Source organism: Mobula hypostoma, chromosome 3 (genome assembly GCF_963921235.1).
Source record: "Mobula hypostoma chromosome 3, sMobHyp1.1, whole genome shotgun sequence".
Lineage (NCBI taxonomy): Eukaryota > Metazoa > Chordata > Chondrichthyes > Myliobatiformes > Myliobatidae > Mobula > Mobula hypostoma.
The window spans coordinates 120,178,024-120,205,715 of NC_086099.1; the positions used below are offsets into that span (position 1 = coordinate 120,178,024).

The 27,692-nt window shown below is 44.6% G+C and overlaps 1 protein-coding gene across 1 annotated transcript in view; it reads left to right on the top strand.

Moving 5' to 3' along the window:
• Positions 1–27,692, top strand: part of LOC134344222 (tubby-related protein 1-like) — a 110,023-nt gene that overhangs the window by 61,607 nt on the left and 20,724 nt on the right. Inside the window, exons 4-9 of the mRNA XM_063043657.1 lie at positions 692–853; positions 6,058–6,171; positions 8,359–8,478; positions 9,209–9,349; positions 21,526–21,605; positions 23,409–23,591. Of these exons, the coding sequence (XP_062899727.1) occupies positions 692–853; positions 6,058–6,171; positions 8,359–8,478; positions 9,209–9,349; positions 21,526–21,605; positions 23,409–23,591 (800 nt within the window). The remainder of the gene's footprint in view (positions 1–691; positions 854–6,057; positions 6,172–8,358; positions 8,479–9,208; positions 9,350–21,525; positions 21,606–23,408; positions 23,592–27,692) is intronic.

The following is a 27,692-nucleotide window of genomic DNA, read 5'->3' on the forward strand; positions in this document are numbered from 1 at the left end:
TTGAAAGTTAGCATTCAATGGAAGTATTGTGTGTGTGGAGCTTACTGAGGCTATGTGTGTAATACCTAATGAAACAGTCTCTTTGGAGTATCTCTTATGTAGTCCTTTGTGATAAAATGCACTCTTTATCAAACTGTTTCAAGTGTTGCCTTTTCTAAAACAGAGAGGGAGGCCATTCTGCCCACTGGGTCTATGCTACTTCATGGAATAATGGGATTTCTGACAGAAACTATACAGGCAGAATCTCCTCCTGTCTAATTTTCCCCTTCATTTTCTCCACATTGCTACTAACTCCCTCTCTGATTCTGGCACTCACCTGCAAACTCGGAGCAATTTACAGCTGCCCATTAACCCAGCCCTCGGAATGCCTTTGGGTTGAAGGGGGAAACGGGAGCGCCCAGGGAAACCCCACACCTTGTGCAAGCTCCCACAGGCAGCACCGGAGGTCAGGATTGAGTCCGGGCCACAGAGAGGTGAGGCAGCCGCACCCATTTTCCTTCAACACTGAGTGCCTCTGTTCGCCACCCATGCTGGCAGCTGAGCAGCTCCTCGGTGGTCCTCCCGCTTAGGGGTTAGTGGCACCTTGCTGAGCGGTGCATTTTATGTTGCTCTGCAAACCTCTCACCCTTGGCCTTGCTTGCTCCCCCACCCCACCCACTTCCTGATGCGTGTGCACGCCACCTACAAAAAGAGGTTGCAGAGAAGAAGCCAAGGAAAAAGAGGCCAAAGGCAGAGGCAAAGGATCCTGAGCCTGAGAAAGATCCCTACGCCAAGTTCATTAAGGACCCCAAGAAGAAGGAGAACCCAGCATCCTATTTCACTGTTGGGAAAACATACAAAAAGCAACAGCAAGGTATGTGGGTCTCGGCCAATTCTGGAGCCCAGCACTCTATATTCTTTGATGCAAAATCGTATAGAAACATAAACTCAATATGCTTTATATCAGTGCCCCAGAGAGCAAAAGAAAGCACTGAGACACATGGTGCCTTTCGTGACCTCAGACCCTCTTAGCTTATTGTCAGTGAAGTGCCAGTGCAGCATTGAAGTTCAGTCTGCTTTTGTTCCCACTTGTAGCCATATAATAACAGCCAGCAAATCTGTACTGGTGACATCAGGTAAGGGATAAATATAAATTAGGACAGAGCGAAGAGCTGCCTTGTTCTTCTTAAAAAGGTGCCATGGCATCTTATACATTTTCCTGAGACACACACCCAGAGACGACCCCCCCAAAAAGGCCAGCTCTCCCTCAGTATTTTGCCAGAATGCCCGTAATAATCTGTGATTGTGTGTCTGTCACCAATGAATGGCGTACCTGCGCAGCGAGGAGCCCAGTGTAGAGGTATTGGAGGGTAAGGCCCTCGCACTTCGCAATTGGCCTGATTGTGATGTTGCAGCCACTCCTCTTGAAAGCAGAGGTTGCAGAGTGTCCAATCTTGAGTGTGATTGTTTGATCTTGGGGTTTATTCTTTGAATAGCAAGTTGTCTATCAATGTTATTGGGAGATGGAGCTTTGCCTTCCAGCATCAGATTTGGATGCCCTTGCATTTTCCTAAATTCAATAATGCTTTGGCATTATTTACTAAAATACCAGCATGAAATGCATCAGGGAAATGCTCCAAACACAGATACATCATAGGACCTTCACACCATAGAGATAGGAGCAGAATTAGGCCGTTTGGCCCATTGAGTCTACACTGCCATTTCATCATGGCTGCTCCAATTTTCCTCTCAGCCCCAGTCTCTTGCCTACTCCCCGTATCCCTTCTTGCCCTAACCAATCAAGAATCTAACAATCTCTACCTTAAATATACATAAAGACTTGCCTCCACAACTGCCTGCTCTCTAGCTAAAGCAATTCCTCCTCACCTCGGTTCTAAAAGGGCATCCCTTTATTCTGAGGCTGTGTCTTCTAGTCCTAGACGCTCCCAAAATAGGAAACATCCTCACCATGTCCACTCTACCAAGGCTTTTCACTATTCAATGAGGTCATCCCTCACTCTTTTGAATTCGAGTGAATATAGGCCCAGAGCCGTGAAATAACAAGCCATTCAATCCTGGAATCATTTTCATGAACCTCCTTTGAACCCTCTTCCATTTGAGCACATCCTTTCTAAGATAAGGGGCCCAAAACTGCTCTCAGTACTCCAAATGAGGCCTTGTCAGTGCTTTACAAAGTTTCAGCATTACATCCTTGCTTTTATATTCCAGTCCTCTTGAAATGAATGCTGACATCACATTTGCCTTCCTCACTACAGACTCAACCTGCAAATTAACCTTTAGGGAATCCTGCACGAGGACTCCCAAATCCCTCTGCACCTCAAGTTTTTGTATTTTCTCTCCATTTAGAAGATAGACAACCCTTTCATTTCTTCTACCAGAGTGCATGACCATACACTTCCAGATTCTGTATTCCTCTGCTATTTCTTTGCCCATTCTCCTAATCTGTCTAAGTCCTTCTGTAGCCTCTCTACTTCCTCAAAACTACCTGTCCCTCCACCTACCTTCAAATCGTCTGCAAACTTTGCAACAAAGCCATCAATTCCATCACCCAAATCATTGACATATAATGTAAAAAGAATCGGTCCCAACACAGACCCACTTGTCTCTGGCAGCCAGTCAGAAAGGGCCCCTTTTATTGCTGCTCTTTGCTGCCTGCCAATCAGCCACTGCTTTATCCGTGTTAGAATCTTCCCTGTGAACCAGACTCAAGTCGAAGGCCTTCTGAAATCCAAATACACAACATGAATCGATTCTCCCTTATCTGTCCTGCTTGTAACTTCTTCAAAGAATTCCAACAGATTTGTCAGACAAGATTGTCCCTTGAGGAAACCAGGTTGACTATGGCCTATTTTATCATGTGCCTCCAAGTAGCCTGAGATCTCATCCTTAATTATCGACTCCAACATCGTCCCAACCACTGAGGTCAGACTAACTGGCCTATGGTTCCTTTTCTTCTGCCTCTCTCCTTTCTTGAAGAATGGAGTGAAATTTGCAATTTTCCAGTCTTCCAGAACCATTCCAGCATCTAGTCATTCTTTAAAGATCATGACTAATGCCTCCATGATCTCTTCAGCCACCTCTTTCAGAACCCTGGGGTGTACACCATCTGGTCCCGGTGACTTATCTACCTTCAGACCTTTCAGTTTCCCAAGAACCTTCTCTCAAGTTATGGTAACTTCACACACTTCTTGTCCACTGACACCTGGAACTTCCATCATACTGCTAGTGTCTTCCACAGTGAAGACTAATGCAAAATACTTCTTCAGTTTTTGTTGTCTCCCATTACTGCCTCTCCAGCATCATTTTCCAATGGTCTGATATCTATTCTCACCTCTCTTTTACACTTTATGCATCTGAAGAAACTTTTGGTACCCTTTTTAATATTATTGGCTAGCTTACTTTCATATTCCATCTTTACCTTCTTAATGACTTTTCTAGTTGCCTTCTGTTGGTTTTTAAAAGCATCCCAATCCTCTCTCTTCTTTTAATTTTTGCTCTATTATATGGCCTCTCTTTGTCTTTTATATTGACTTTGACTTCTCTTTGTAGCCATGGTTGTATCATCTTTCCTTTAGAATACTTCTTCCTCTTTGGAATGTGTATATCCTGTGCTTTCCAAATTGCTTCCTGAAACTCCAGCCATTGCTGCTTTGTCATCATCCCTGCCAGTGTTCTTTTCCAATCTCAGATTTCAGGGTGAATTTGATCATATTATGATGACTTGCTTCAAAGGGTTCTTTTACTTTATGCTCACTAATCAATTCTGGTTCATTGCACAAATCTCAATCATGATAGGGAACCAATCAGAAAACGCTCTGAAGTTATGCCCCAACAGCCCTGGTTGTACCCTTGTTACTCCTCATAAGAGCTCTTTGTCCCCACTCACTCATCACCGAGGGAAGCCCTATATCTGTCTTCAATTTCCGCCCATTATTTATCTTCTGAGGAATGGATGGAGGTTTATCTCTCTGCAAAACCACCAAGTGATTCTTGTTAACAGCACAACTCTGCTCTATTCTTGAGTTGGGACAAAATGTCTGGAGGAATCCTGAGGAATTTGGGAATTATATTCACATATACCTTGACTGAATTGCCCCTCAGTAAAGCTCACACATTAGCATCTGTACCCAATGCATTTCCAACAGCAGCAGGTTAACACCAGTGTCAACTACAAACATTTGAATATTCTTCACTATACAGATCGCACATGTGCGAAGCTCCCACATCCTGCCTTCCACAGTAGGGTTTATACTTTGCTTTTGCAAGCTGAATGGACTGAAGCCACAGTGCAGTGTCTTATTGTGTCCTGTATAGGATGGGTCAACCTAATAACTGCTTCGCACTAAACTAAACAAAGGAGTTAAATTCAAACGAAATATCATCATGAATTTAACTTAGCATTATGTTGTTTCTAAACCCTGACTCATTTCTTATCACAAAAATACTACTGGGATCTCAGACTATTATCAAAGTATCAGCAGCCTGACATCCAAGGAGCATCTCAAAGTTCAAAGTACATGTACTTCACCATGTACAACCCTGAGATTCATTTTCTTGCAGGCATACTCAATCAATCCATAATAGAAAAATAACCATAATACAATCAATGAAAGACTTAGGGGTTCAATCAGAGTGTAAAACACAACAAACTGTGCAAATACAAAAAGAAAGAAATAATAATAATAAATAAATAAGCAACTAATATTGAGAACATGAGATGGAGTCCTTGAAAGTGAGCCCATAAGTTGTGGGAACATTTCAATGATGGGGCAAGTGAAGTTGAGTGAAGTTATCCTCTTTGATTCAAGAGCCTGGTGTTTGAGGAGTAATAACTGTTCCTGAACTCTCCCCATACCAGCTCAGGTTGCAATCTCTCCTTAGTGCTTTTCCTACATAAACGTGGTGGCAAGAACTCATCCCACAGGCTTGTGACTGAAGGTCAATCCATCCTGAGTGCTAATGCCACTGACCAAGACACTAGTTCCCCTTTCAGGGAGGGAAAGTCCATATTTCATACATTCTTCCATACTTCCTTATGACATTGTTGGGCCCATTGAGACCGTCCTGAGTTACAAAATAATCCAATTCTCCCTTTGATTTTTTCCATAATCTATTCTTCCCAGGTTCCCATCTAGCTGCCAGGTTCCTCCAGAGCATTGTGTGTCTCTGATATGATATAAGTGAAGCCATATATTGGTTTGAAAGCTATACCTTTCTCAAGGGAGAATGTAATTCATGCAGTATAGTACACACATATACAGGTATATAGCTAGGGGGCCGAAGACTTTTGCATCGTACTGTATTTGTCCACATGGAGCAGAGTGGGCATGGGCAGGGTGCAGACACACTCAGCCCCGAGACAACAAAAAGGTCATTTGATTCCAAACACTTGGCTTATCGTTCATTACAGAATGTCTCTCTGGTGCTTCCTGCTCCCTCCCCTCTCCCTTCCCCTTTTCCCAACCACGATTCCCCTCTCCCTGCCCCCTTCCCACTCTCAGCCCACAATGGAGACCCATATCAGAATCAGGTTTATCATACCTTTTTTTGCAGCAGCAGTACAGTGCAACACGTAAAATTACTACAGTACTGTGCAAAAGTCTTAGACACTCCAGCTATATATATGTAGCTAAGACTTTTGCACAAAGTGCATTTGCAAGCACCTTCTGGAGGAAGGACTCCCTGTTACGATCAGCTGAACATGCTGTTGCTTATGTTCAGGCAAAAACCAGAAGCTGCTCTCCCAGTGGTGAGGAACAGTAACTTCATTATAAAGGAGTGATGTCACTGAAACTGAGCGACTGTTCGGATAAAGAAGGTGTCACACCTGAGAATAAACATGCTGCTGAATTTAACCATAGCTCCTTCATGGGGCCATTGTGCATTGCTGCAGGGTGTCGAAGGACTGAGCGTTTTCCCGCACACCACAATGACATGTCTCCCGCCTGCTGCTTGCACAGGGAATAATGGCATTGCCCAGATCTTGCTGACACTGCTTATTTGTGCAAAAGATGCCTCGATTTATTTCTTTCATTTAATGAAACTTCATCACCGAAGGGTCTGTGGTTGAGGATGAGGAAGACGAGAACGAGGAGGAGGAAGAGATATTAGAGGTGACCATAAATCGTGCTAAAAAGAAATCACCAAGGGAGAAAAAAGCTAAACAGAAAGGTCAGGCATTCAACCGGCGTCATGTTTAAAGTGTGTGTTTGTCCGTCTGTCTGTGTATATCTATCTGTAAGTCATCATATGTGGCTTGTATGGGAGTGTACTGTATGTGTAAGTGTGAACCCATGTGAGGAATCTACCTGGCAGGTTCATAGATGTGAGCTTAAGTTAGGTTAATGTCAGTGTGACTGCATATGTCATTTGGGGAACCTGTAAACCTGAGTGTGCTGTTTACTTGATCAATTTCTGCCAGTAAAGTCCATAGCTGGTGGATCACATAGCGTAGAGCCACTTGGGCACAATGGTTCCAGCTGGTGAAGCTGGTGGTCACCACTGACAAGGTTGTGTCCTATGGGATGCGAGGCTTGGCAATGCCAACTGCACTCAGCAGGAGAGGCATGCATGAATTGTGTGAACATGCTAACTACACATTCTGATCAATGTCTGTTGAATATCGTTGAACCCTCTAAGTTCAACCATGGTGATATTATCATTTCTAAATCCGAAATATGAAAGAAGAAAGCAAAACAAGAAACTACACATGTGGTGTCAAAGCATGCAAATCCAACAGCGAAGCTATTCGTCCCTCCTCAGCAGCTGTTACATTAGTCTTCACTGGAATAAATTTCAGAATCACATTCCGATGTTACGGTAGCAGGGGAAGCATTTCTGGCAAACTTAATTGAATGGAGAATTTAGCCTGCATCATGCATCACTTGACCAATTCTAGATCCAGCATGAAGGGTCACATGTACTCTTGTATGTGCACAGACATACAAATAGACACTGAGACATGGAAAAATGTAGACGCATACACCAATCGATAGATATTCTTACTGTGCACATTGACACAGCACAAGTCCATGGCAGACACTATCTACACTACACTCATCTTCAAGAAGGAGGGCAGTTTATATTGACCAAGGCTACCTTCCTAACCTTGGTGCCTACATCAGACCCTGAACAACTGATGCCAGGACTTAAACAGAAGCTTTGGATGGCTTTTTGTTGCAGATTTTCTTGCTTTTCAACCTGTTCATTTTTCCAAGCTTTCTTTTGTAGTTATCCTGAGAAATCTGACAAAAACAGTTCTAACAATTTGCAATTCTGCTAATAATTTGCAGATCTGACTCCATCTTTAATGCACATTATTCACTATGAAAGGATTAAGAAAAAAATCTATTTCACTTTCTCAGATTCTTTGCATCTAAAATCTATTACTTCAGTGTGGTAAGGAGGGAACAGTGCATTACTCGAAGTCCAAAGTTTTGAATTTAAGCAAGGCTCTACGGTAAACTTAAAAAGGGTTCCATGACGCTATTTTAAAGAAGAACAGAAAGGGAGTTTTCCACAGTGTCCTGGGTACCCTTCAATTAGCATCCACTAAAACAAATTATCTGATGATTAACTTATAGTTGATACCTCCCTATGCAGATTTCCCATATTTTAGAAGTATATTTGTGGTCCAGTGATTTTAGGCAACCTAACTATATGAAAACACCACTGAAATGTAAGTGCTTCAAGAAGAATATTCTACATTTGTCCATTAGTTGCCTCTCTTTTTTTTATCACGGTGACTATTTTTTGTTGCTTGAAAGGATGTAAAGCTGATACATTGCAAATGTTTGTATTGATGCTACATTTCCTGTCTCAGAGCCACTTTCCTGCGTCCCAAGTAAGTATCTGTTCTTTTCTTATACTGTCCTGTTTGAAGCAACGGAAGATGATACCACTGAAACACGTAAAACTAATGGCTATGACAGGTTATATGTGGGTTGAGGTCTGAGGCCTCAAGAAGCTGAGATCTTTGTCTTTGAACAAGGGTATCAATCATTGGGATAGCCGCTTAAAAAAATGTTTTCTTCACCCAGAGGGTGAACCTTTAGAAACCTTTACGCAAGAGGGCAGTGCATACTCAGAGTATACTCAGGACAGAGATTAATAGAAATAATAATGAGAAATTGTTTTTATTAGCAACATTCAGAGTCTAGTGAGGAAATCGAGGGACATGGGAAGAGGTGTTGGGTAAAATGTCAGACACAATTTTGTTGAACGTGAGTATAATCATGTGAGGCTAAATAGTTTACACCTGCTTCTACCTGTTATGTTCTGATATTCCCATTTCTCTGTCTCGCTGGCTTTACTTCATCAAACTTCCTCTGAATCCATCCCTCACTGAATACCGCTCAGAGCCAGACAAAGATGAGCCTGAGTCCAAGACCAAAGCGAAATCCAGCAAAACCCCAAGAAAGGATCCAACCTTAACATTTCAGACTGGTGCTGAGAAGAAAGCGAGAAGCAGAAAGAAAGGTCAGCTTCATTTCCCCCAACAATCTTCCTCCCATTTCATATCAAATCATTCTCATTCTGCTGTCTGATATTCCCAAGGCTGCAATTGGTATGACACGCACCGTGTGGCTGGGAGTAGGGGATGGTGTTGGATTTGGGGAGAGAGGGAAGCGGGTTGGTGGGCAATCCGAGGTTATGATAGAATTAACAATGAGAAATCATTTTAATCAGCATCAGATTTAGGAACTATAGAGCTTAGATTTAGGATAACTGGCAACAGAGACATTAAGATAAATTTAGTCAAGGGTCAACTGGTTAGCCCATCAGTAAAGGAAACTGGTGTGTTCTATCTCTGTCACCGTCTGCTCTCAGTACTGGGTGCATATCAGGGCTGCTAACATTCCACTTGAGTAAGAGCTCAGGAGATCAGAATGAACTCAGAATGATTACGCCTTTAGATCAAGGGTCCCATCCCGGAGTCCATAGACTCCTTGGATAATGGCATAACAAAGGTTGGGAACCCCTGCATTAGATCATTTTAACTCTGGATGGTCAGTATAATATCAATAGCTTTTAATGGAAATAATAATTAGGACAGACAATTAGGCGGTGGAATCAATGTTGCTCAGAATTTCGTAATGTATCTCAATAACTTTTAGGCCCTGAATTATTTATATGCCTCTATCTTTTGATTCATTCTTTTAATCTTTCCCTTCTTTCCTTCTGTACCTTCTGTTCTTCCACTGCCCAGAGTCACAGTCAGAACAGTATGACAGTGAGGATTCAGAACCCAATCCAAAAGCCACAAAGGTGAAAAAGAAGAAGAAGAACACGGCCAACATGTTCCAAGCTGGAGGAGTCGCCAACAAGGAGAAAAAGAGCAAGAAGAAAGGTTGCATCATGTTCAGTCGCTCCAGTCCCTTGCTTCATAAAATACCGCTAGCCTCCCCTCGACATCCTTCTCCCCTCCCTCAGCACCATGCTCGCATTATAGGTTAGGTTGTCCCAGTATTAGAGGCACAGACTGGATAAATTCCAAGGAATACTGGTCCATATGTTTGTCGTGCATTGAAGTCAAGGCCTAATGTGAGATCATCATAGCATTGTCCTGTGGTGAGGGTGGCAGAGTCTGGGGTGTAACTTTCGGTTGTTTCAGTGATGGTAACTGGTGCATCAAGGAAAGTAGCAGGCAGCGTGTGGATGTGTGCAACTGGAATTCAGGATCGGAATTGGATTATTATCACTGGCATTCAGGATGCCATAGTATTTGTTGTTGTGTGGCAGCAGTATAGCGCAAGACACCACCGTTGTCATTGTGTCATATAATGTGAGCAATCTTGGTAGTGGTTTGCCATTGCCTTCTTCTGGGCAGTGTCTTTACAAGATGGGTGACCCCAGCCATTATCAATACTCCTCAGAGATGGTCCGCCCGGTGTCAGTGGTCGCAAAACCAGGACTTGTGATACACACCTACTGCTCATACGACCACCACCACCTGGTGCAAGACATAAAAATTACTATAAATTACAGGAAAATGTATATATATATATATATAGATAGAAGTGCAAAGACAGAGCAAAGATTATGAGGTAGTATTCACAGGTTCATGGAGCATTCAGAAATCTAATGCCAGAGGGGAAGACGTTCTAAGATGTTGAGTGTCGTGCCTCCAGTTTCCTGTACCTCCTCCCTGATGGTAATAATGTAAAGGGGGCATGTCCTGGGTGGTGAGGGTCCTTCTTCATTTTCTGTTTCATTCTTCATCCCTGGTCAACAGCAGCTGAGTCAATCTCGACAGCTTTCCCTTGAACAGGCGCGAAACATTTGCAATTGCCTGCTTTAAAACTGTAGTCTTCCATGCCTTGCCTGAAGTGTCTGTCTAAAAGTCTTTTAAACATCATAATTGTATCTGATTCCACCTCTTCTTCTGACAGCTAGTTCCAGATTTCAGTTCCTCTCTGTGTAAAAATAAGTTGTGTAAAATTTTCCTTCAAAACTCCTACCTTAAACCTATGCCCTGTTGTTTTTGATACCACTGCAATAGGACAAAGGTCCTGCCTATCTATCTAATCTACAGTACTGTGTAAAAGTCTTAGGTGAGATAAGCATCCAGCAAGTTTCTTCTTCCTCTTTATTTATTTATTCTTTGTCTGTTAGGGCACAGTTAAACACAGTGACAATGGTTCCAGTGGCTGTGATTTGTTCTGTGTGTGAGATGTGGGATCTGGGAGACCCCCAGCCTCCTGGATAACTGCATCTGCACCAGGTGCACCGAGCTGCAGCTCCTCAGAGAACGTGTTAAAAAACTGGAGCCGCAGCTCGACAACCTGCAACTCATACGGGAGAATGAGGAAGTGATGGGAGACACACGGAGGTAGTCACCTCTAGGTTGCAGGAGGTAGGAAACTGGGTGACTGTAAGGAGGAGGAAGGGAAGTAGGGAAGCTAGTGCAGAGTGCCCAAAGGGGACCTGCCAAAGGGGAGCCGCAGCGACCAGTCTCTGGCAATAAGTCTGATGCTGTTGCTCGGAAGAGAAGAGAGGTGAAGAGGACTGCAGTACTGATAGGAGATTCCATATTCAGAGGAACAGAGATGAGGTTCTGCGGACACGATAGGGACACCTGGCTGGTATGCTGTCTCGCAGGTGCCAGGGTCAGGGATGTCTCAGATTGGGTCCACGGCATTCTAATGGTGAGCATTAGAAGTCCAAATTGAATAAGTATATTGCATCAGTCTTCACCATGACGGACACCAGCAGTATTGCCGGATGTTCAAGAACGTCAGGGGACAGAAATGTGTGAAGTTGACCTCACTAGGGAGAAGGTTCTTGGGAAACTGAAAGGTCTGAAGGTTGATAAGTCAGATGCTATACACCCCGGAGTTCTGAAAGAGGTGGCTGAAGCGACTGTGAAACCATTAGTAATGATCTTTCAAGAATCAATTGATTCTGGGATGGTTCTGGAGAACTGAAAAATAGAAATGTCACTCCACTCTTCAAGAAGGGAGAGAGGCAGAAGAAAGGAAATTATAGGCCAGTTAGTCTGACCTTAGTGGTTGAGATGATGTTGGAGGCCATTGTTAAGGATGTGGTTTCAGGTACTTTGAGGCACATGATAAAATAGGCCGTAGTCAGCATGGTTTCCTTAAGGGGAAATCTTGCCTGACAAATCTGTTGGAATTCTTTGAAAAAGTAGCAAGCAGGATAGACAAAGAAGAATTGGTGGATGTTGTGTACCTGGATTTTCAGAAGGGCTTTTGACAAGCTGCCACGTAAGTTAAGAGCCCATAGAATTACAGGAAAGATACTGGCATGGATAGAGCATTGGCCGATTGGCAGGAGGCGAAGAGTGGGAATAAAGAGAGCCTTTTCTGGTTGGCTGCCGATGACTAGGGGTGTTCCATAGGTGTTGCAACCAATTCCTTTTACATTGTATGTCAATGATTTGGATGATGTAATAGACGGTTGTGTGACCAGGTTTCTGGATGGTATGAAGATAGGTGGAGGGGCAGGTAGTTTTGATGAAGCAGAGAGACTAAAGAAGAACTTAGACAGATTGGGAGAATGGGCAAAGCAGTGGTAGATGGAATACAGTGTTGGGAAGTGTATGGTCATGCACATTGGTGGAAGAAATAAAAGTGTAGACTATTTTCGAAAATCTGAGGTGCAAAGGGACTTGGGAGTCCTCCTGCAGGATTCCCTAAAGGTTAATTTGAAGGATGAGTTGCTGGTGAGGAAGGCAAATGTGATGTTAGCATTCATTTTGAGAGGACTAGAATATAAAAGCAATGTTGCAATGTTGGGGCTTTATATAACACTGGCGAGGCCTTATTTGGGATACGTGAGCAGTTTTGGGCCACCTACCTAAGAAACAATGTGCTGACGTTGGAGAGGCTCAAAGCAAGTTCATGAAAATGATTCCAGGATTGTAAGGCTTGTCATATATGGCTCTGGGCCTCTACTCACTGGAATTCAGAAGAATGAGGGGTAACCACATTGAAACCTATCAAATGTTTAAAAGCCCAGAAAGAATGGATGTGGTGAGGATGTTTCCTATGGTGGGGAGTCTAAGACCAGAGGACACAGCCTCAGAATAGAGGAGCCTCCAACCTGATGGCAGGTTATCCACGGCCTCCTCTACTGTAAAGATGAAGCCACACTCAGGTTGGAGGAACAACACCTTATATCCCGTCTGGGTAGCCTCCAACATGATGGCATGAACATCGACTTCTCTAACTTCCGGTAATAACCCACCTCCACCTCGTACCTCATCTGTTATTTATTTTTATACACACAGTCTTTCTCTCACTCTCCTTTTTCTCCCTCTGTCCCTCTGACTAAACCCCTTGCCGATCGTCTGGGTTCCCCCCCCCCTTTTCTTTCTCCCCGGACCTCCTGTCCCATGATCCTCTCGTATCCCCTTTTGCCAATCACCTGTCCAGCTCTTGGCTCTATCCCTTCCCCTCCTGTCTTCTCCTATCATTTTGGATCTCCCCCTCCCCCTCCCACTTTCAAATCTCCTACTAACTCTTCCTTCAGTTAGTCCTGACGAAGGGTCTCGGCCTGAAACGTCGACTCTACCTCTTCCTAGAGATGCTGCCTGGCCTGCTGCGTTCACCAGCAACTTTGATGTGTGTTGTCAGAATAGAGGAATATCTTTTTAGAATGGAGATGAGAAATTTAGCCAGAAAGTTCTGAATCTGTAGAATTTGTTGCCGCAAGTGGCTATGGAGGCCAAATCATTGGGTATACTTAAGGCAGAGGTTGATAGATTCTTGATTAGTCAGGATATGAAGGAACACAGGGGAAGGCAGGAGGGAAAATGGATCAGTCATGATGAAATAGTGGAACAGACTTGATGTGCCAAATGGCCAAATCTTGCTCCTATATGTTATGGTCTTGAGGTCTTATTATGGATGCCACCATCCTGAGGCATTGTCTTTGGAAGATGTCTTCGATGGGGGGGAGGTTAGTGTCCATGGTGGATCTGGCTGAGTTTACAATGCTTTGCAGCTTTTTCCAATCCAGTGCGCTGGCGTCTCCTTACCAAATTGTACATCGGTAGAAATTTACTAAATCTTCTCAAACTCTGAATGAAATATAGTCACTGTCGTGCCTTCTTTGTAATTGTATCAATATGTTAGGCTTCAGAGATGTTGATACCCAGGAGCTTGAAACTGCTCGCCCTTTCCACTGCTGATCCCTCAACAAGGAGGACTGGTGTACATTCTCTTCCTGAAGTCACCAATCAATTCCTTGTTCTTACCGACGTTGAGTGCAAGGTTGTTGTTGTGACACTACTCATCCAGCTGATTGATCCCACTCCTGTATGCCTCCTCGTCACCATCTGAGATTCTGCTGTGTCAGTGGCGAATTTATAGATGCTGTTTGTGCTGTGCCAAGTCAGACAGTCATGGATGTACAGAGAGCAGAGCAGTGGGCTAAGCACACATCCTTGAGGTGTGCCAGTGTTGACTGTCAGCAAGGAGATTTTATTTACGATCTCCACTGCCTGTAGGCAGTCAAGGCCAGTTGCAAGTGAAGGTACAGAGGTCCAGATATTGAAGCTGACTGGTTAGTAGTGAAGGAATGATGGTGGTTGAATTCTGAGCTGTAATCAGTAAACAGCAGCTTTAAGTAAGTATTGCTGTAGTCTGGGTGGTCTAAGGCTAAATGGAGAGTCAGAAATTGTATCCACCATAGACCTGTTGTGACACTAGGAAAATGACAGCAGGTCGAGGTCCTTGCTTAGGCAGGTGTTGATTCTAGCCATGACCAGCCTCTAAAAGCATTTCATCACAGTAGATGTGAATGCTATCAGCCAATAATCGATATCTTCCAGTGAAGTAGTCCTTCCAGTAAAAAAATATCCCTTTCCCTCCCTCCTTCTTCTATTCCCCAAACCGGCCAGTTATCTCTTCTCACCTGCCCTTCACCACATCCTGGGTGCCATCCTTCCCTTTATCCTGTGGTCCAATCTCCCCTGGTATCAGATTCATCCTATCTAGCCCTTTAGCTTTCCCACCCACTTGGCTTCACCTATCACCTTCCAGCTTGTCCTCCTTCCTCTCCCCCCCACCTTTTTATTCTGGCACCTGACCCCCCCCCACCACTACTTCCAGTCCTGAAGAAAGGTCTTAGCCTGAAACATCGACTGTTTATTCATTTCCATAGCTGCTGCCTGACCTGCTGAGCTCCACCAACATTTTGTGTGTTTGGTTTGGATCTCCAGCATCTGCAGAAATTTTCCTGTTTAAACTAGTCGGTGAGACAGCCCACCCTACAGGTATGATTCTTCCACTTCTGAAGCAGGTAGAAACCTCAGGCCACAACAGTGAGACATTGAAGATGTCCTTAAACTTCCCAGCCAGTTGGTTGGTGCAGGTTTTCAGTGCCCTACAAGGTACACTGTTAGGGCCTGACCCTGCTGAACGATGTTCTGACGTCAGCCTCCGAGACAGAGATGACAGGGTCAGCGGATGCTGCAGTGACTCACACAGGGGAAGTTTTATTCTCCCTTTCAAAACTTGCATAAATGGCATTGAGCTCATCTGGGAGTGAAACATCACAGCCATTCATGAAGTCTGTGCAAGGGATTGTGTGATGGATAGTCAAGGAAGGGAAGGTGTGGAAATTCACAAAGCAAGCAAAATCAAGTTCGCTAAAGAAGTAATATCACACATGATTTACTGTGGCAGCCAACTCAATAATGATCATTAGTTCTCAGGAATGTAACCATAGTAACCTGAGGACTGCCTGTCTGCTAACCTACCGCTATTGCTCCTGTGTTAAGTTGTTCCAGGTCAGACAATGTTACAACTATGAAGTCCCCAGTCCTGTATATGAATCCCTCCATGGCCTCGATTATCTCTTTTTCTGCACCACTCCAACAGCACTGCAATGTGCCCAGTCGCTTCACTCTGCATTCCTCTGAGTCCAAACTCCTTTGCACACTGTTGCTCAGTGCTGCTGAGATCTCATGTTCTGGAACTCTGTCCCTCAATCTTCCACTTCCAGAGTGCAAATCCTGCAAAGATCTTCGTGTCAATGTCCAAGTGCCTTCTGATTAACAACTGCAGCAGCACTACAGGGTTTTAGCAGAATCAGGTTTAATATTAGATTCGATTAGATTATGAGGACACTCAGTCCTCGTTTATTGTCATTTAGTAATGCATGCATTTAAGAAATGATACAATGTTCTTCCAATATGATATCATAGAAGCACAGGACAGACCAAGACTAAACCTGACAAAAACCACATAATTATAACATATAGTTACAACAGTGCAAAGCAATACTGTAATTTGAAGAAGAACAGACCATGGGCACGGTAAAAAAAAGTCTCAAAGTCTCTCAAAAGTCCCATCATCTCACGCAGACAGTAGAAGGAAGAAAAACTCTCCCTGCCATGAGCTTCCAGAGCCGCAAACTTGCCAATGCAGCACCCTGGAAGCACCAGACCACAGCCGACTCTGAACCTGTCCGAAAACTTCGAGCCTCCGACCAGCCCTCCGACACCGAGCACCAAGCACCATCTCTGCCGAACACTTCAACCTTGACCCCGGCCACCAAGCGACAGGCAAAGCCGAGGATTCGGGGCCTTCCCCTCTGGAGATTCTCGATCTCACAGTAGCAGCGGCAGCGAAACGGGCATTTCAGAAGTTTCACCAGATGTTCCTCCGTGCTCTCACGTCTGTCTCCATCAAATCAGGATTGTGCACAGCACCCTACTTGACAAATAACAGATATTCATCCCGGAATGGCCGCTGCATCGTGCCGCCATCTTCTCTTCAGTAGCGTATGTCATGAAATTTCTTGCTATGTGGAAACAGAACATTGCAATACATAATAATAAAAAAACTGTAAATTACAGTAACATTTATATATACAGTGGCATGCAAAAGTTTGGGCATCTCTGGTGAAAATTTCTGTTACTGTGAATAGCTGAGCGAGTAAGAAATGAACTGATTTCCAAAAGGCATAAAGTTAAAGATGACACATTTCTTTTTCCATCTTTTACCGTTTCAAAATAACAAAAAAGGAAAAGGGCCCGAAGCAAAAGTTTGGGCACCTTGAATTTCATGAAAAGAACACTTCTCCAACTGTTAAGCCATGGGGGTGGATCGATCATGCTTTGGGCTTGTGTTGCAGCCAGTGGCACGGGGAACATTTACTGGTAGATGGAAGAATGAATTTAATTAACCAGCAAATTCTGGAAGCAAACATCACACCAGCTGTAAAAAAGCCAAAGATGAAAGGAGGATGATTTCTACAACAGGATAATGATCCTAAGCACACCTCAGAATCCACAATGGACTACCTCAAGAGGTGCAAGCTGAAGGTTTTGCCATGGCCCTCACAGTCCCCCAACCTAAACGTCATCGAGAATCTGTGGATAGACCTCAAAAGAGCAGGCATGCAAGACGGCCCAAGAATCTCACAGAACTAGAAGCCTTTTGCAAGGAAGAATGGGTGAAAATCCCCCAAACAAGTATTGAAAGACTCTTAGCTGGCTATAGAAAGCGTTTACAAGCTGTGATACTTGCCAAAGGGGGTGATACTAAGTACTGACCATGCAGGGTGCCCAAACTTTTGTTTTGGGCCCTCTTCCTTTTTTGTTATTTTGAAACTGTAAAAGATGGAAATAAAAAAGTAATCTTGCTTAAAATATTAAAGAAATGTGTCATCTTTAACTTTATGCCTTTTGGAAATCAGTTCATCTTTTATTCACTTTGCTATTCACAGTAACAGAAATTTTGACCAGGTGGCCCAAAGAGAGAGAGAGAAAAGTAGTGAAGTAGCTTTTATGGAAAAAAGTACAGCCGACGTTTTGGGCTGAGACCCTCTGTCCTGCTGAAGGGTCTTGGCCTAAAATGTCAACTTTTTTTTCCGTAGATGCTGCCTGGCCTGCTGAGTTCCTCCAGCATTTTCTGCGTGTTGCTCGGATTTCCAGCATCTGCAGATTTTCTCTTGCTAGTGAGGTAGCGTTCATGGGTTCAATGTCCATTCAGAAATCTGATGGCAGAGAGGAAGAATCATTGAGTGTGTGTCTTCAGGCTTCTGTACCTCCACCCTGATGATAGGAATGAGAAGAGGCCATGTCCTGGGTGCCAGGGAGGCTAGTGCCCAGGACAGAGCTGACTGAGTTTGCAACTTTCTGTAGCTTTATTCTTCCTGTGAAGTGTCCACCCCTCATACCAGGCAGTGATACAGCCATTTAGGCTGCTCTCCATGGTACATTTGTGAGTGTCATTGATTAAAGGTAGAATTAATATCATTATTATGGGCCATAAATTACTTCTCTTTAACCGGTCGTTCTGTGGAAAACTGCCATCTAACTGCAGTGAAATAAGTGACCCTGTTCCTGTCACTGTGCCTGCAGTTTGCAGAAATTAGGCTTCCATTTCTTGGAATAACAAAAGATAATGAGGTTATTTGATCACTTTGTAGGATATTGTGAAGAACAGTCGACATAAATAGACACCTTCCTGGCATGAGAGTCTAAACTAAGATTAAGCATTAGAGGGAACCTTATCAGCAGTAAAGTTAAGACGCATTTCCATCTGCAAAGCATGGCAGAGTTAGGGAACACACATCAAAGTTGCTGGTGAACGCAGCAGGCCAAGCAGCATCTATAGGAAGAAGCGCAGTCGACGTTTCAGGCCGAGACCCTTCGTCAGGACTAACTGAAGGAAGAGTGAGTAAGGGATTTGAAAGCTGGAGGGGGAGGGGGAGATGCAAAATGATAGGAGAAGACAGGAGGGGGAGGGATAGAGCCGAGAGCTGGACAGGTGATAGGCAAAAGGGGATACGAGAGGATCATGGGACAGGAGGTCCGGGAAGAAAGACGGGGGGGGTGACCCAGAGGATGGGCAAGAGGTATATTCAGAGGGACAGAGGGAGAAAAAGGAGAGTGAGAGAAAGAATGTGTGCATTAAAAAGAGTAACAGATGGGGTACGAGGGGGAGGTGGGGCCTAACGGAAGTTAGAGAAGTCAATGTTCATGCCATCAGGTTGGAGGCTACCCATACGGAATATAAGGTGTTGTTCCTCCAACCTGAGTGTGCCTTCATCTTTACAGTAGAGGAGGCCGTGGATAGACATGTCAGAATGCGAATGGGATGTGGAATTAAAATGTGTGGCCACTGGGAGATCCTGCTTTCTCTGGCGGACAGAGCGTAGATGTTCAGCAAAGCGGTCTCCCAGTCTGCGTCGGGTCTCACCAATATATAAAAGGCCACATCGGGAGCACCGGACGCAGTATATCACCCCAGTCGACTCACAGGTGAAGTGATGCCTCACCTGGAAGGACTGTTTGGGGCCCTGAATGGTGGTAAGGGAGGAAGTGTAAGGGCATGTGTAGCACTTGTTCCGCTTACACGGATAAGTGCCAGGAGGGAGATCAGTGGGAAGGGATGGGGGGGAAGAATGGACAAGGGAGTTGTGTAGGGAGCGATCCCTGCGGAATGCAGAGAGAGGGGGGGAGGGAAAGATATGCTTAGTGGTGGGATCCCGTTGGAGGTGGCGGAAGTTACGGAGAATAATATGTTGGACCCGGAGGCTGGTGGGGTGGTAGGTGAGGACCAGGGGAACCCTATTCCTAGTGGGGTGGTGGGAGGATGGAGTGAGAGCAGATGTACGTGAAATGGGGGAGATGCGTTTAAGAGCAGAGTTGATAGTGGAGGAAGGGAAGCCCCTTTCTTTAAAAAATGAAGACATCTCCCTCGTCCTAGAATGAAAAGCCTCATCCTGAGAGCAGATGCGGCGGAGACGGAGGAATTGCGAGAAGGGGATGGCGTTTTTGCAAGAGACAGGGTGAGAAGAGGAATAGTCCAGATAGCTGTGAGAGTCAGTAGGCTTATAGTAGACATCAGTGGATAAGCTGTCTCCAGAGACAGAGACAGAAAGATCTAGAAAGGGGAGGGAGGTGTCGGAAATGGACCAGGTAAACTTGAGGGCAGGGTGAAAGTTGGAGGCAAAGTTAATAAAGTCAACGAGTTCTGCATGCGTGCAGGAAGCAGCGCCAATGCAGTCGTCGATGTAGCGAAGGAAAAGTGGGGGACAGATACCAGAATAGGCACGGAACATAGATTGTTCCTCAAACCCAACAAAAAGGCAGGCATAGCTAGGACCCATACGGGTGCCCATAGCTACACCTCTTAATAATTTCTCCTTTTGCTCCTCCCATTTCCTCCAAACTAAAGGTGTAGCTATGGGCACCCGTATGGGTCCTAGCTATGCCTGCCTTTTTGTTGGGTTTGTGGAACAATCTATGTTCCGTGCCTATTCTGGTATCTGTCCCCCACTTTTCCTTCGCTACATCGACGACTGCATTGGCGCTGCTTCCTGCACGCATGCAGAACTCGTTGACTTTATTAACTTTGCCTCCAACTTTCACCCTGCCCTCAAGTTTACCTGGTCCATTTCCGACACCTCCCTCCCCTTTCTAGATCTTTCTGTCTCTGTCTCTGGAGACAGCTTATCCACTGATGTCTACTATAAGCCTACTGACTCTCACAGCTATCTGGACTATTCCTCTTCTCACCCTGTCTCTTGCAAAAATGCCATCCCCTTCTCGCAATTCCTCCGTCTCCGCCGCATCTGCTCTCAGGATGAGGCTTTTCATTCTAGGACGAGGGAGATGTCTTCATTTTTTAAAGAAAGGGGCTTCCCTTCCTCCACTATCAACTCTGCTCTTAAACGCATCTCCCCCATTTCACGTACATCTGCTCTCACTCCATCCTCCCACCACCCCACTAGGAATAGGGTTCCCCTGGTCCTCACCTACCACCCCACCAGCCTCCGGGTCCAACATATTATTCTCCGTAACTTCCGCCACCTCCAACGGGATCCCACCACTAAGCATATCTTTCCCTCCCCCCCTCTCTCTGCATTCAGCAGGGATCGCTCCCTACACAACTCCCTTGTCCATTCATCCCCCCCATCCCTTCCCACTGATCTCCCTCCTGGCACTTATCCGTGTAAGCGGAACAAGTGCTACACATGCCCTTACACTTCCTCCCTTACCACCATTCAGGGCCCCAAACAGTCCTTCCAGGTGAGGCATCACTTCACCTGTGAGTCGACTGGGGTGATATACTGCGTCCGGTGCTCCCGATGTGGCCTTTTATATATTGGTGAGACCCGACGCAGACTGGGAGACCGCTTTGCTGAACATCTACGCTCTGTCCGCCAGAGAAAGCAGGATCTCCCAGTGGCCACACATTTTAATTCCACATCCCATTCCCATTCTGACATGTCTATCCACGGCCTCCTCTACTGTAAAGATGAAGCCATACTCAGGTTGGAGGAACAACACCTTATATTCCGTATGGGTAGCCTCCAACCTGATGGCATGAACATTGACTTCTCTAACTTCCGCTAGGCCCCACCTCCCCCTCGTACCCCATCTGTTACTCTTTTTAATGCACACATTCTTTCTCTCACTCTCCTTTTTCTCCCTCTGTCCCTCTGAATATACCTCTTGCCCATCCTCTGGGTCACCCCCCCCCCGTCTTTCTTCCCGGACCTCCTGTCCCATGATCCTCTCGTATCCCCTTCTGCCTATCACCTGTCCAGCTCTCGGCTCCATCCCTCCCCCTCCTGTCTTCTCCTATCATTTTGCATCTCCCCCTCCCCCTCCAGCTTTCAAATCCCTTACTCACTCTTCCTTCAGTTAGTCCTGACGAAGGGTCTCGGCCTGAAACGTCGACTGCGCTTCTTCCTATAGATGCTGCCTGGCCTGCTGCGTTCACCAGCAACTTTGATGTATGTTGCTTGAATTTCCAGCATCTGCAGAATTCCTGTTGTTTGCAGAGTTAGGGAACTCTCTTCCAATAAAGCACATGCTGATTGGTCAATTGTCAACTTTGATTTCAATTTAGATTAATTGTGTGGTAATTGAGTCTATGGTGCAGTCCACAGAACATCATTGGATGGTAGAACAGATTTGAGGGGCAGAGTGGCCTCCTCCTATCCCCAAATGCCCAGATCAGTACTGCTGTACACAACGCAAGTACCTGGTTGAATTGCTTTCTGCTTGTGAATAACTATACATGTTTGCTCCAACAGAATCTGAGGATGAAGAAAATGAGATCTCCCAAAAGAACAGCAACAGAAAGGGAAAATATGCAAAGAAGAAATTCAATTCTGTAAGTTTATTTTACTACAATCCAGGCACTGTCCATCATTTAATAATCAAACTTCCAAGTCACTGGATGACAACTGGCGATCAATTGAATGTGGAACTGGGACTGTTGCCAGAGACATGGTCTGAGGACAAGCCATTCGGGAGATAGGAAATGGAAGAAGATGAGAATGTGTGTTAGTGTAAAATTGGACTGCAATAGACGGGAATGCCTTAAAAAAGTTCTGGGGATGGAAAAGAATTAAGGAAAGGAACAGGCTATTGTTGCATCAGAGCTCATCCATCAGGTATCATTCACAAGCCTCTGACAAGGAGTTTGATGTTGAGAAAGGACACGAATTGAGATGTAGTACTGGACGTTAGGATTGGGTATTACCTTGATATTGATGACATTTTCAGTGAACTATATGCTTCCATTTTGATTTACTGTGGGCAGTTTACAAAGGAAGCATGAATCTTTTCCAGGCAGAAACAATTAGGGATAGGCAAATAAAATGGAGCAGATTAGTTATCCACACTGTCCCTTAGATATCAAAGCCTGTAATTGTTAAGTTTGTTTTGATAGGCTTGGGGATTCTATGTTACTTGTATTACTCCAGCGAACGTCTGATTAGTGCTAATCACGGGGTCCTGGTTTTGAGAACGTTACTTCTCGTGGTGTTGCTCAGCCGAGCCATCCATCTTCTGTTGGAATTTTTATGGATAAATCCTAATCATTGCCTCTTCATCACAGTCTATCTTTCCTCTGCACTTGGGTTCCAATATTGCCAGCACACATCATGGCAAAGTCCTCATAAAGCAATTAATTAGCAGTGCAACCACTCTGCAGTGAGTATTTAATCAAATAAAAAACTTTGGCTTGTGGAACATAAACAGCTGGTTAAAGCAGGTTCATGAAGGAAGAGATAATTGTAAAATGACAATGGAATTAGAAGTTCCTGCTTTGGATCACTAAGGTAAGCTCAGAAGCGTTCGGGTGGATGTTGAGTCAGTTCCACCAGTGAAAGACTTTTGCACAAGGACCAGCGACACAGCAGCGCTGCTGCCTTACAGCACAAGTAACACTGGTTCTCACCCCCACCCCTGACCCCCGACGATGACTGTTTCCTCCAGATGCATCAGCTTCCTGCTGCGTCCCAAAGATGTGTAAGTTGATTAGATAACTGGACACTGCAAGTTTTCCCTAATGCTTGGACGGGTGGTAGGATCTGGAGGAATTAATTGGAATGAGGGGGGATGAAGTGGAATGAATGCAGGATTGGTGTAAACCAGGGGTTCCCAACCTTTTTTATGCCATGGACCAATACCATTTAAGCAAGGTTCCCCAGGTTGGAAACCCCTGGAATGGATACCTTAGACCTGGTGGGTGGAAAGGCGTGTCTCCATGCTGCATAAACCAAGATGGTTATTTAAAACTGAGTTACACAGGACTTTCTTCTTGCGGAGAATTTGAAATCTCTGGAATTCTCTAACCCAGAATGTTGTGGAGGTTAAATCTATGGAGGCATTTAAAGACCAGGAAGACAAGATTTTTGAAAGATCAGGTCATTGAGAACTATGAGGAACAGGTACATACAAAGAATTGGGGCCAGAGGTAGATCAGACAAGATCATATTGAATGACTGGGCAGGTGGGGGTGAGTAGGGGTGGTGGGGAGAGAAGGGGAACATACTCTTGCCCCAGTGATCTTTCATTTTGAGTTCTTCTTGTGTCACAATATCTGGAACAGCTAGGTGGTGTAGTGCTAGAGCCCCCTGCTCAGAGCAGAAGATATCCTGACTGGGAATCACTCATCTTCTGTTTCCAGGACAGTATCACGACAAGGGCTGAGTCTCCGACTGTGGAAATCGATGACCTTGAGAAGTTTGTGTTGCAGCCTGCACCCCAGGGCACTACCATCAAATGCAGAGTCACCAGGGACAAAAGGGGCATGGACCGGGGCCTGTACCCCACCTACTACCTGCATCTGGACACTGACGAGAACAAAAAGGTAGTGACCAAAGCTGGGAGTCAGAAGCTGCTGGCTGATCGAGATAGATGGTAAAATCCAGTTTATGGTGGAAAGGTTTGTGCCTTTACCTCACTGACCTTGAGAAATTGTTATCGGTCCATGGCCTCAGCTTTCTACAGTGTCAACTTTTCTTTGTCTGCTGAAGGAAGTTATTTTGGCAGAGCAAAGTGGAGGAACTGGGCGATGCTGTGACTGAGGAAAGGCCAGGTTCAGTTTGCAGTCAGACATGACCTGTAAATAAATATAAGACCATAGGAAAGATATAGGAGCAGAAGTAAGTCATTCAGCTCATCGATTCCGTTCCACCATTCAATCATGGGCTGATCCACTTCTTCCAGTCATCCCCACTCCCCCTGCCTTCTCCCCATATTCGTTGGTGCCCTGGCTAATCAAGAACCTATCTATCTCTGCTTTAAATACACCCAATGACTTGGCCTCCACCACCACTCATGGCAACAAATTCCACAGATTTACCACCCTCTGACTAAAGTAATTTCTCCACATCTGTGTTCTAAATAGACATCCTTCAATCCTGAAGTCTTGCCCTCTTGTCCTAGACTCCCCTACCATGGGAAATAACTTTGTCATATCTAATCTGTTAGGGCCTTTTAACATACGGAATGTTTCTACGAGATCCCCCCCGCCCCCATTCTACTGAACTCCAGGGAATACAGCCCAAGAGCTGCCAGACATTCCTCATATGGAATAAGGAGCCCAAAACTGCACACAATTCTCCAAGTGTGGTCTCACAGGTGCCTTATAGAGCCTCAACATCACATCCCTGCTCTTGTATTCTATACCTCTAGAAATGAATGCCAATATGCATTTGCCTTCTTTGTCACCGACTCAACCTGAAGGTTAACCTTTAGGGTATCCTGCACAAGGTCTCCTAAGTCCCTTTGCATCTCTGCATTTTGAATTCTCTCCCCATCTAAATAATGGTCTGTCAGTTTATTTCTTCCACCAAAGTGCATGACCATACACTTTCCAACATTATACTTCATTTGCCACTTCTTTGCCCATTCCCCTAAACTATCCAAATCTTTCCTCAACACTACCCGCTCATCCACCTATCTTTATATTGGCAAATTTAGCCACAAATCCATTAATCCCATAGTCCAAATCATTGACATACATCGTAAAAAGCAGCGGTGCCAACACCAGGCCCTGTGGAACTCCACTGGTAACTGGCAGCCAGCCAGAATAGGATCCCTTTATTCCCACCCTCTGTTTTCTACCGACCCTTCACCATTGGTTCCACTGCTACAAAAATTAATTTAAAGGAATCATTCATAAATGAAGAAGGTTCTAAAAAGGGGCCCAGATTTCCAAACAGACCCTCAGCTCCTCAAACAGTCTCAGCACAGAACTCCACACTGAGCCTCAGCAAGGAGCTCCAAACTGAGCATTACCTCATGGGCCCACACTAAAGAGTTCCACACATCTCCTCAACAGATAACTCCACACAGAGCTCCACACATCTCCTCAACAGGTAACTCCAAAAAGAGCTCCACACATCTCCTCAGCAGGTAATTCCACACAGAGCTCCACACATCTCCTCAGCAGGTAACTCCACACTGAGTTCCACACATCTCCTCAGCAGGTAACTCCACACAGAGTTCCACACATCTCCTCAGCAGGTATAGACCACCCAACAGCCCACGGATTTAAAGGAGCGAATTTGTAGAGACATCATAGACTGGTGCAAGAAACCTAAGATTGTGAAAGTAGGTGATTATAACTTTCCATGTATTGACAGAGACACTCATACTGTAAAAGGATTAGATGGGATAGAGTTTGTCAAATATGTTCAGAAAAGTTTCCTTAATCAGTACATAGAGGTCCCAACTTGAGAGAGTGTGATACTCGATCTCCTATTAGGGACTGAGACAGCAGGTGACAGAAGTTTGTGTAGGGGAACATTTTTCATCTAATGATCATTATGCCATTAGTTTCAAGTTAATTATGGAAAAGAATAGGTCTGGTCCTTGAGTTGACATTCTAAATTGGAGAAATTGTTTCAGAGGGTATCTGGCAAGTGTGGTTTGGGACAGACAGTTCTCTGGCAAAGGTGTACTCGGTAAGTGGGAGGCCTTCAAAAGTGAAATTTTGAGAGTACAGAGTTTGTATGTTCCTTGTCAGAATAAAAATCAAGGATAACAGGTTTATGGAACCTTGATACTTGAGAGATATTGAGGCCTTGCTCTAGAAAAGGGAGGTGCATGGCAGGTACAGGCAAAGCAGGAACAAATGAGGTACTTGAAGAGTAGAAGAAATGCAAGAGAGCACTTAGGAAAGAAGTTAGGAAGGCTAAAAAATGGCATGAGGTTCCTCTAGCTGACAAGGTGAAGGAGAATCTTAAAGGATTCTATAGATATATTAAGAGGAAATGGATAGCAAGGGACAAAATTAGTCCTCTTGAAGATCAGAGTGGTCATCTATGCAAGAGGCTGTAAGAGATAGGGGAGACCTTCAATCGGTTTATTGCATCTGTATTTACTCAGAAGACGAGACACAGTCTACAGATGTGAGGCAATGCAGCAGCGAGGTCATGGACCCTATACAGATTACAGAGGAAGAGGTGTTCGCTGCCTCGAAGCAAATTAGGGTAGATAAATCCCCAGGGTCTGACAAGATGTTCCATCGGATCCTGTGGGAAGCTGGTACAGAAATTGCTGGGGCCCTAGCAGAGTTATTTAAAACATCCTTAGTAAAGAGTGAGTTGCCAGGGGATTGGAGGATAGCCAATATTGTTCTGTAGTTTAAGAAAGTCTCTCATAATAAGCCAGGAAATTATAGACCAGTGAGCCTGACATCAGTAGTGGGAAATGTATTGGAAGGTATTCTCAGAGACCAGATATACAGTATAAGTATTTGGATAGAAAGAGACAGTGGGGATAGTCAACATGGCTTGGTGCGTAGTAGATCGTGTCTCACCAGTCTTTTACAGTTTTTTGAGGAAGTTACCAGGAAAACTGATAAAGACAAGGCAGTGGATGTTGTCTAAATGGATTTTAACAAGGTTTTTAACAAAGTCTGACATGGGAGATTGGTCAAGAAGGTTCAAGATGAAGTAATAAATTGGATTAGACATTGGTTTCATGGAAGAAGCCAGAAAGTGGTAGTAGATGATTGCCTCTCTGACTGGAGGCCTGTGACTAGTGGTGTGCCACTGGGATCAGTGCTGGGTCCATTACCGTTTGTCATCTATTTCAATGGTCTGGATGATAAGGTGGTAAACTGGATTGGAAAATTTGCAATTGACACCAAGATTGGAGTGTAGTGGACAACAAGGAAAACTATCAAAGCTTCCAGCGGAATCTGGACAACTGGAAAAAAATGGGCTGAAAAATACCAGATAGTATTTAATGCAGACAAGTGTGAGGAGTTGCACTTTGGGAGGACAAACCAGGGAAAGTCTCACATGGTGAGCAGTAGTGTGGTAGAACAGAGAGATCTGGGAATACAGACCCATAATTCCTGGTAAGTAGTGTCATAGATAGCTGGATTGTAAAGAAAGCTTTTGGCACATTGGCCTTCATAAATCAATGTACTGAGTACAGGAGTTGGGATGTCATGTTGAAATTGTACAAGACGTCAGTGAGGCCTAATTTGGAGTGTTGTGTGCAGTTTTGATCACCTACCTACAGGAAAGATGTCAATAAGATTGAAAGAATGTAGAAAAGATTTACAAGGATGTTGCTGGGACTTGAGGACCTGAGCTATAGGGGAAGGCTGAACGGGTTAGGACTTCATTCCCTGGAGCTTAGAAGATTGAGGGGAGATTTGATAGAGGTATGCAAAATTATGAGGTGTATCGATGGGTAAATGCAAGGAGGTTTTTCCCACTGAGATTGGGTGAGCCTAGAACTAGAGATCATGGGTTAAGGGTGAAAGGTGAAATGTTTAAGGGGAACATGAAGGAGAACTTCACTCAGAGGGCAATGCAAGTGCTGTATGCAGGGTTGATTACAACATTTAAGAGAAATTTTGATAGGTACACTGCTGAGAGGAGCGTGGAGGGCTATGGTCTGGGTACAGGCCAATGGGATTAGGTAGATACGGGATGGGCTGAAGGTC